This window comes from Pinus tabuliformis, chromosome 9 (genome assembly GCF_031772625.1).
Source record: "Pinus tabuliformis cultivar Carrire ecotype Pingquan chromosome 9, CPIR1, whole genome shotgun sequence".
NCBI classification, from domain to species: Eukaryota; Viridiplantae; Streptophyta; class Pinopsida; order Pinales; family Pinaceae; genus Pinus; species Pinus tabuliformis.
In genome coordinates this window covers 1,940,032,526-1,940,043,895 of record NC_142307.1, presented here as the reverse complement: position 1 = coordinate 1,940,043,895, position 11,370 = coordinate 1,940,032,526, and the positions used below count along the sequence as shown (strand labels likewise).

The window sequence follows — 11,370 nt, the reverse complement described above, 5'->3', positions numbered from 1 at the left end:
GCCACGCTTTGACAAAGAACCGTATCAAATCCATGGACAATTGTGGACCTGTACTGTAATTCCACTGGGACTGGACTGGACTGTTTATACCGTAAATGGACCCGTACTCTCATTTCCTTTGTGGACTGTTTATGATTTCAAGACTGTTTGATGAAGGGGCGCTTTCATGCCTCGGGGCCACGTGTTTTCTGCTACTGCTTCTATGTCAGGCCGACGCCCGCGCTGCAGGTCTGTGCAATAAAAATCAAGGAACATAATACATTACAGAGAGGGTGTGGCAGATACTGATGAAGGCTTTCGACTTTTCTTGAAAGTTTTGGGGTTACAAATACATTGAAGATTATGTATATATATAAAAAATAAAAAACATAAGTTTTACATGGTTGGAAGTTTACTAATATGTTTGGGATGAAATATATGTATTTTATCTCAAGCTTTCTCTCAAGGATAGTATGAATATTTTCAGTTCATCAAAATTTATTTAGGGAAAATATCGAAAATATTAAAACATTAATGTTGATAAATATCTAATATGCAAGAATCATTCTAGTATATTTTCCAAAGAAACATGTCCCTTGCCTTTTTTTAATTCACAATTTCACCCTAAGGTGGTTATATCACAAAAATCTAGTCTCCAATCCCTAAAGAATAAACACAATTTCACCCTAGGGTTTTTATATCACAAAAATCTAATCTCCAATCCCTAAAGAATAAACCGTAGACCTCCAAGATGCCTCAAGATACTCCAAGAAGATCAAGAAACCATATAGATTCAAGAGAGAGAAGACATGTGAATGTTCTATATAAAGAGAGAAAGACCCAAAGTGGGGGGAGGGGGAGCGGGTGTGAAAACAAGTGAATCTTCTCTAGGTCATATCTTATTACAAGAGTGAAAATGAGTGAATGAACATATACATTAATGGAAAGACTCTATTCCTCTATTTATTTGAGGGATAAGGGAGACAAAGAATACAATATTAGCGTTAACCCTTACAAGCAATCTATAATGAGCACTTGTAGGCCAATGTAAGTGATGCACTATATTCTAAAGTACAAGTGCCATGCTCTAAGGTGATGTCATGCATGAAAATGGCTACAAGGTGATGTAACTATTCAAGGCAAGTCCACATCCTTCCATCACATGCCTCTATGGACTCCATTGATCCTCCTAAGCAATGTAAGGCTTGACTAGGTCAATTACCCATGTAATAATGCCATTAGATCAATAGATGTACCTAAGCCATGCCCAACTCCTTGAATAAGAATCCAAGCTACCACATGTCAACTAGGGCTTGATGCCCTTCTCTAAGTTGCACAATTCTTTGCATCCAATGTATGATGTTCTCCAAGCAAATGGATCCTTCGTGGGGACCTAATAAAGGACATCCACCAAACTATCAAGAAAACTCAATGCCTAAGGGAAGAACATCGACCAACAACTATTTGAGGTTAAGCATCCGTTGAGCAAGCTATCTCACATAAGTAAATCCATTAAAAACTTTGATGTGTCAATCCATCTAGAACACTTCTACAGGGTTAACATATTACATCATTATTATATTAATATATTATTGTATTACATTAATACGTCAATATTAATATACTAAACATAATATATTATAATAATATATTGATATTAATACAATAATTTATCTATATATTTCATTGATAAAATTATCTATTACATTAATATTATTTTGTCAATTAATTAGCCTATTAATCTATTAAATTAATTATACTATATTAGTATTTATTATTAAGATATTACATAATTAATAATACATTAATAATACTCCAAAAATTTATTATACTATCTATTATAATATCATTATAATATTCTAATATAGAAATAATTACATTCATATAACATATTATATATATATATATAAAATTATTATCATATTACAATCACTATATTATCATATTAATGTACTACATCAAGGCCATATATTAAGTTATTAGTGTATTATATTAATATTAATATTAATACAATAGTATATTAGTATATCTCATTGTTACATTAATGCCATTATATTAATAGTTTATTATTAGTCTATTTATAAATTGATGCATTAATCTATTAATTATATTTCATTAACATATATTAATATTATTACCTAATGATTAATATATTAGTATTAAATTATACTAAATAATATATTCGATGAACTCACATTGACTTTTAAACGGATGGCCGCAATTTATTCGATTTATTCTCGAGAGAATATGCTTCGTCTGAACATCTATCTACGATTGCAATGTGAGGAGTGCAAAGTGTTACAAACTAAAATAACTAGCATTTGCACCAGATGTTGCAAAGAAAACGCCGTAAGGCATAAAGTGCGGAAATCCATTATCCATGTAGTGTGTGCATTACTCAACAAGGTGGATCTCTTTAAATTTGTTGCAAACATTTATGTTATTGCATTGCTAATTTATTTAGAATCTACTACTACCTCCTCTTCTTGGAATATTAAATTTCTTATCACCCCATGATGACAATCCCTCTAATTATTGGAATCACAATTTTTTCCACTTTAGTGGGTTTACCGTCAACCTAAAGAAACATGAATTTGAGTCACTCAACTAAAAAGAAATTGCTAAATTGCTATTTATCATGTTTTGAGTAAAAACAATTAATAACTCATATTTACAACCCTTGAAATATTTACAACCTTTTAAGTCTTGTATTTATAACTCATATTTATAACCCTTTAAAATGAAACTAACTATCTATATTTTTATTAATAATAAAAAGAATCTTCTTTATAAAACTGATACTCACATGCTACTCCTATTGAAAAGAATCAATACTCTTTGATAAGCAAGGAAAGCATTATACTCGACCTCAGGGAACTCAGTGGGCAAAATTATCAATAACTAGTTAATATTGATTTGCATCAATTTCTTTTGGTCCAACCAACAATTAAAATCCATCCCCTGCCACTACAACAATAATACACCATATATCACCTTCCCATTAAAACTGAGAATGAGCTGCAAGTAACTGTGAGAACGCGGATGCCTCATAAGCATGGAGTTAAGTTTGATCCCTGAGCTTTGCTACAATCCTCAACTGTAGAAATATTGAAATTTTTAAGAAGACTCTGGCCATTTCATAAGCAGCTGAGTTGACAGCAGAGTTTGTCTGTCGCTGAGTCCCAATCATAGAGATGTCTACATGAGTTATGTCAATGTCTAAGTAGAGTTGTTGAATATGGAATGTCGGTGTAAGTCCTCATCTCTGTCCAACTTATGTCAAAGCAAGGATGCTACATAGGAAGAAAGAATTGGTTAATTGGTTGTGGATGATGGCATTTTTGCTAGAAAATGCAATATCTCCTTCATTGATTTCAAAACTCCATTGCTTCACTTGCACCTATCTTCTCAGGCTTTCATATTGATAAAAACAATGTAGAAAATTTTGGTTGAGTTAGTTTCAAACCATAAAATCTACCCCAACTTCATCTAATGGGCTTGTAATATAGCCTTCTTTCCCACATTTTCTTGATTATAAAATAATGTCAAAGTAAAACGAGAGTTAGAAATATTTTTCAACAATAGTCACTTGCATCAGATGATTATTATCTTGCTTGGTTTTCATCCTTATGGCTTAATATGGACGGACCATTTTCTGCAAGATTAGGAAAGCCTACTGTGTCTTTGAAAGATCGATTTGATTAATGGACATAAGTTAAAAACGCAGTGATCATCCTGTAAACAAATATATATAGTCTATATATATCAAAGCAGCAGACTGAAGGCACTGAATTTGCCCATTTCAGACTCATATATGATATATCTATTCAAATGTTTACATAAACCAATATTTCATCCACAGTGGCTAAGAGTAGTATATATCAAAGACTGAAGGCACTGAAATTGCCCAATTCACTCATATATCTACTCAAATTTCTACACAAACCAATATTTCATTCACAGTGGCTAAGAGTATATATCAAAGTAGCAGACTGAAGGCACTGAACTTGCCCATTTGAGACTTATATATCTATTCAAATTTTTAAACAAACCAATGTGTGATCCACAGTGGCTAAGACTATCTATCAAAGTAGCAGACTGAAGGCACTGAACATGCCCATTGCAAAATTCAGACTCATATCTATTCAAACTTTTACACAAACCAATGTTCATCCACATAGGCTAAGAATATATATCGAAGTAGCAGATTGAAGGCACTGAACTTGCCCTTTTCAGATTCATATATATATTCAAACTTTTACATAAACCAGTCTTTCATCCACAGTGGCTCGTGATTTTCAAAATTTTTATGTATGCCATAATAAGCACTTCACGAATCAACTAGGAATTGAAGGCACTTGCATAAAGAATATAATAACAGAAAACCAACGTATTCTTGCACAATAATATTATTGATGATAACACTATGCATAAATTGCTATTGCTTTGTTGTAAGCCACATCAGGATCTTGATCTTCCTTGGCACAGATGTTACTGTCAGATGGACTGAGATGAATTTTTGCAGCCCCATTCTTCAATCCAACTTTATTCCTTTTCAATTTTGGGGCCATGAGAATCTGATAGCAGCCAACAAGTTTCTCCTTCTCCTTCTCAACCATCTCACTACCATCTTTTTGCTTTTCTTGATCTTTGCCCTGTTCCTTGCATGCACTACTGTTGAAGTCTTGACAGCGGGATTGCTGTTCTTGGGCATCAACAACATTATTAGGTTCAATGGACAGTAATTTTCTCACAAATGAAGGCCTGGGTTCGACAAGATTCCCCATCAAATCTCTGAAACCCACAGCCCCCCAGTTGTAAGGATGAATCTGTTCATTCTGTGAAGATCTACTCCATCAAGAATCATGGTGCCAAGGTTGAGAATGCCCTGTGGGTGACCAGAAGGACGACGGACCTGCAGTGCCAAGAAACTCATCCCACTGAAATCTGTGCTCCCGTAGCCCTTGAGGAGAGTGGAAAGCAAGATCCTCACAGTGCCTAGCAGGGTATCCCTGAGGCAACCCACGCAGTATATCTCCATCATCACAACAGAGGTTTCACAGCGGAGCAAACTCTCTTCCACTCTGAATATGGCCTTGTCGTTCCAAGTAGGGTTTGCGCCCCCTGTTCTGTCAATTTGCGTCGTCAGTTTTTTCTCGAAATTGATCCATACAACACAGTAGGTCTGCATCATGCCAAAAAGATGCATCTCCTTCAGATCTTGAGCTGAGATGATGTTAAGCTCCAGCTGTGTGTAAGCTTCCCCCATGATGTAGAGTGAATTTACTGCACAAGGAAACGCAATATTCAGAGACCACCCTGATTGAAATTATAGGAGCAGAAACGCCATGAATGAAATCTTTTGAAATCTGAACATTGTATAGAACTGACTTATAAGACAAAACACATCATAGACTCTCTAGCTCATGATGATGAAAGCAGATGGAAATCAGTGCAGAAGGCCACCCCAAATGGTCATGATCGAAGCCAAGAAGCAGAAAAACCCATTCATAGATACAACAATAATGGAACAAACAAAAAAAAAATTGTACCAAATCCATTTGTTGTTTCATTTTAGAATTTTATTGCTGTGATTTCCATTTCAAAACTCCATTACTTCACCTGCACCTATAGTCTCAGGCTCTCATATTCATAAAAACAATGTACAAAATTTTGCTTGAGTTAGTTTTAGATTATAAAATCTACCCATTTCAAAACTCCATTGCTTCACCTGCACCTATCTTCTCAGAATCTCATATTTAGGCCGATAGGCCTTCCTATTGAAACAGACTTTCGTCGTCCTTTTCAATCTCAGGTTGACACTTGGCATCCATATTCGGCGGACTTCTGTTTATTGTCAGTGCCGAGAACTTCCGGGTTTCCGTCCCTTTGGTAGGATCTGTCGTGATTTCTGTTTATTTGCGCCGAGAACTTCCTGCTTTCTCTGACTCCGAGCTCACATCTCTGCACCGCCTTTGACCTCCAATCCGACAATTGGAATCCCCGCCAGATCGATGGTGTAGCTCCCTTCTGGCGATCTGATGGAGGCTGCTCACCTGGGGATTCATCAACCTCCGGTTTCGCCTGGAGGGCTTTCATTTGGGATTATGCTGCCTTTCACAAAACTGCTCTGGTTCGCTCCTCCGTTCGCTACTCTGTTTTCGGCCAGATCATGTTTGCTCAGGATTGTTTACTCAGGAGTCAGTTTCTTGCACGACAGCGGACTATTAAATTTTACAGGTAACTAATTCCCTTATGCTGGTCTGTTCTTTCGATTCTGCGTTCAGTTCGCCGTTAATTTGCAGCTAAGGGTATTTTTTTTGCAACAGATGCATTAACCATAATTCTTGTTCATGAATTATTCACAGGGGTTACTCAGTGCAGGGCTCGAGTCGCTTGGAGGCTCACACCCGCAGCAATGGCTTCACCCGATACGGTTATGTATCCACGCTGGCCGTGCTATGAAACCCTAAGACGGGTGTTGTTCATATTAAACGGGGTTACCGACTCTGCAATTTTTGATTGACAGTCTAGGTAGGAATCCAGGGTTTTGTTTTAAAAACAAGGGTTCTACCAGGATGTATGTAATTTATAAGCTCCATGAACTCATTAGCCTGGACATTTATTCCTGCATTATAATTATATAGTTTCTGCTGTTTCATTTGATGGTTCTATTCTTGTCCTAAAAGTTTTTGGGTTCGCCGCTTGGTAGTAATACCTCGGCTATCAGTTGAAACCCCATTTAAGTGAATTCAGTTTGTATTTTAGTCGACAAGCTTTTATAAATTTTTATACTGTTGTGGCCATGCTTTTTCTTCGCCTCACCTACAGGATAATATGCGTTGCATCTCTCATTCTTTACTTTTCTTTTGTGTGCTGAGATATTAATCCCAATACAGGAAAATTTGGGGATTTGCAGTCAATTATAATTACTGTCTTATAACTGCTAGACTATTTGCTGTAAGTTTTCTGGTATCCACCACAGAGGGGTTCTGTCCCTGTTCTTGCTGGTTGTCCTGCCATTGCAATCCACTACGTTTACTTTTCAAGTCGTAACCATTTATCCTCGTCCGCTTTCGGGTTCTCTTGTAAGGGTAACCACTGCCAGAAGGGTTGTTTTCCACCTTCCCATATTTCAAAAGCAGATAGCAATGACAGGGATTCTGCTGTCGAGCCCCCTTGTCCTCAGACTTCGGGCTTTGTACATAGCTTCAACCCTGCCTAGGATTTAACTATCCCATTAAACTTACTCGTCTGGTCACCACCCTGCACCGGGGTTTTTCCTATACTTGCACTCTGCATGCATGCGTTCAATAAAACTCAGAGCTGGGAATACAACGCGAGGGTTTTGTTGTCCAGTCTACCCTGGGGACTGTCAGAAATTCAGGTTCTTTGGGGAGAGTGTCCACAGATTTGCATGTTTACAGTAGCCTCAAGATGAGATTTGGTGCCCCTCAACAGTCGTCTTTGTCTCTCCCTCTGGCGTTAATCCTGGTAAAGTCTGTGTTCCTACTTTCAGTTTTCAGGGGTTTTCTCAACTACCAGAAAATGTTAAGCTTTCAAGGTAAGCTGTCTACAATTTGAGTTATGTCTTGTTTATTTTCACAGGGATCTTTGGTGACGGTCAGCACCCCTAACGTTATTTCGTTTTCCTTTTCTATAGTTTCCTACTTTCTTGATTATCTGGCTTTCGTAAGATTTATATGTAATTGTATCTCTTTGCTGCTATTATTTCATTTGTCAGCTTAATAATAATTCCACCGAGTAGAATTTTAAGAAAAAGAGAATACTACCTACAGAGACAGTTACCCTGTAACCTAAGTTTTGACCCCTTTTAAAATAAGGATAAAATGCACAGCTATTCCATCCGTTAACTATTTAAACCAAGAACTGCTTCTCTGATAAAGGAAACTTACAACTACAGAATGTTAATTTTTTGGGCATTGAAAATGTACCATATTTTTCTTATAAATCTAAAACAGAAGGTATGTAGTTTTACCTCAGTACAAGGAACGTCTATATCTTATTTCAAGTTAAACAGCAGAAAACAGGACGAAACAGAAAGAAACGAAATTTCATTCATAACTAATACATATAAAATATATCGACTAATTGCAGATTACCTGTTTAACAACTGCAACTGCAGTGCTTCCACTGCAAAAGCAGTCTATAGTCGGACGAGACCTCAATTCTTTGTCCATTACTTTGTACGCTTTCAGGTAGGTATCTTTCCAGGCAGAAAAAAGACTGGACTCCTTTGTTGAACTGACTTGGCCATCACCACCCAAGTCATTTTGGCCATTTTTTGCCTTCTTTTTGTTATTGTATGTATCGGTAGCATTGATGTTGTTTGCTTTATCCTTGAAGGATTGCCAAAAAGAATGCAGTTTCACTGGTAATGAATCCCTGACCCTACGGGCAACAAGATGACCATAAGGACCATGGCCATCAAAAACCCCACAGAAGATTGAATCATCTGAAACAAAATCCTGTGAATGATAACAAAAGAATAATGAAAATATGAACTTTTTATTTCCAATTAGGACACAGCAAAATTTTGCTAAAAAATTGAATATCATTTGAACTGAAAAAGAACTCTGACCCATGAAAATTTCGAAACATTTCATTTGTGAACTCATGAGAAAAGAAGATTCACAGCATAAATGGCAATGTCCAAGAGTCACATAGTAGCCCTTGTTCCATTCATTACTAAGGGCTACGATCCTTCTCGCACTGAATAGTGCATGCACATTGTTGCTACAGAATACATGTAGATTGCATATGTTACATTCTACATTCTAAAAAAATACCCTCTTGCATGAGGCACAGAGTGTTGTTTATTTTCTGCTGCTGTTTAGGAAGAGATTAGTGGAGAACAGTAAGGGATCAAAAGATACAAACAATTCTCAGTAAAACCAAAGACACACATGTGAAAATTTAGAAAATTGAAGTTCTTATTTTTTGAAGAGCAGCATTGTTGGCTTTTTGTGAAGTGCATGGTGAAATTTTTCTGTCTTCCTTGGAAATCCTTGAATGGTTTCGGTTGCCTTAGCTGATAGTTATTGGTAGGTACTTCAAAGAATTCAACACTACAGGAGTTCCCCGACACTGGTTGAGACTGATCTATATCATCCATATGCAGCATGCCCCCATGGAGATCGATGTAACAACCATCAACCTCAACCTACATAGTGTATGCACATTATTTTTTCATGGCGATTGATCCTATGATTAACTCAAATGCCTCTGTCATTGTCTGCAGAAGCTAGCTCTTATGGGGGTTACCTTCTGAACTGTTTAGATTCCACACATCATATCCACAGAGGATTGGATCTTTCACAATGGCGAGGTCTTCAGTATTTACATATAAACGTCTTCACTTCAATTAACGCCATGACCAAATCAACAAAAACGACTCCCCCAAGTTGTCGGCAATTTATGTCGTATGACAGGACAGAGTGACAAACCTCGCAGCCCACTGGATATATGGACTCTCAGTTCGAAGCAAACCTCAAGAGGACAACAAGTAAAAGGAAAAGGTCATAAAGGTTGCAGGGAAAACGCTAAATATGTAAGCAATTGTGAATCAGGATAGCATAAGTTTATTAATCTTTTATTAAAGGAAGCCTCTCTTTGCACTGCAGCCCCTTGAGGTATGTTTCTGTGAAGCATTCCAATATATATCTATATATATAAACTGCAGATACTAAATTATCTAGAAGTATGTTTCTGTGAAGCATTCCAATATATATATATATATATATATATATCTATATATATATATATATATATATATATATATATATATAAACTGCAGATACTAAATTATCTTTTACCCCATCACCGGGTTTAATAATTACATATGACCAATAATGGAGAAAGAAAATGCAACAGCTAAAGCTATATCATTCAGCCATGAAATTTGCTTTTGTGGATGGAATCCTCCGAGAAGACTTAGAACAAAAGTTCTGGCCCTTTTAAAGGCATCGAATAAGTGGCTACTACAAAAATTGAGCATAAAGAACAGTCCTAAACCTTGGAAATACTTCAACGTATTCAAAAAAACTTGTCTCACCTAACGTCTTCCCTTTTTTGAGGTTAGAGACATGAATTAAATGCCACACACATATATCTTAGTCGAAGAGGTTAGTTCAGTTGGCTATGGCCAATGTTTTTAGGCATTTAGCTAATTTTGTGATAGCAGGTGCCGAATTAAAGCCTTTTTGATCAGGTGTACTAGTCTATGTTCATGGGTTTATCGAGAATGTCATCCAAAATGTGACAAAGTATTCCTCAGGTTCTCATTAAGTTTTGCTTGGAAAAATATATAAATAAATACCTCAGGCTACCAAAACAGTGCCAGAACAAGAAAAATATAACTAATCACATAGTCTAGAAATCATTATGTTATTAGACAATAATAGTTAGAATTTATATTCTAAAAAACTGTGGCTAAACCATATAGCGTAGGTTTACAAGAAATATATAGTTTTAGGCAGACATACCCTAGAGTGCACAGATAAGTATAAATTATCCAAAAAATATTGTGGAGGCCTATCCATTTCATTCTACTCTGAATTCTGCATGTCTGCTGCTTAACATTTCATTGAGTATATATCTACAAATCAGTGATTTTGGGATCAAATCCCACAAATCAATTCTAGCAATTCTAGCAATTCTATACCTGCTCTTCAAATTCCTTCAAGCTTTTGAAAGCAAAACCAATGAATTATCAATATAATTTTACCATAATAAAAAAACAATTAGAAGGCGTTTAGCTAGCTCAAATTGCTCATCCGTTAGGCTTGAACCAACATCTCTTCTAGAGAAATTCAACAATTCTAATTTAATAATCCTATCGGCCTCTCTTTGTACCTTTTGGGACAATTGCTAGTGATAAAAGCAATGTAGAAAATTTTGGTTGTTAGTGTTAGACTATAAAATATACCCATTTCAAAACTCCGTTGCTTCACCCGCACCTATCTTCTCAGGCTTTCATATTGATAAAAACAATGTAGAAAATTTCAGTTGAGTTAGTTTCAAACCATAAAATCTACCCCAACTTCATCTAATGGGCTTGTAATATAACCTTCTTTCCCACATTTTCTTGATTATATAATAATGTCAAAGTAAAACGAGAGTTAGAAATATTTTTCAACAATAGTCACTTGCATTAGCTGATTATTATCTCGCTTGGTTTTCATCCTTATGGCTTAATATTGACGGACCATTTTCTGCAAGATTAGGAAAGCCTTGTGAATCCTTTAGCTTCAAAGTAATTCTTTCAGATCACCTGCCTATCTATCTGGAGTCTAGACCTCTCAAACGAAGAGGCCTAAAAACATACCATTTTCATTTGAACAGCTGCAGTTTGGCAACCCATACATAGAA

The 11,370-nt window shown here is 36.1% G+C and overlaps 1 protein-coding gene across 1 annotated transcript; it reads right to left on the bottom strand.

Annotated features, from left to right (window-relative positions):
* Positions 1–4,765: 4,765 nt before the first annotated feature.
* On the bottom strand, positions 4,766–5,248 carry LOC149156727 (protein SRC2-like). Its single transcript, XM_089444848.1, has one exon. It carries the CDS (start codon positions 5,246–5,248, stop codon positions 4,766–4,768), a length of 483 nt encoding a protein of 160 aa, XP_089300974.1.
* Between the last annotated feature and the right edge of the window lie 6,122 nt (positions 5,249–11,370).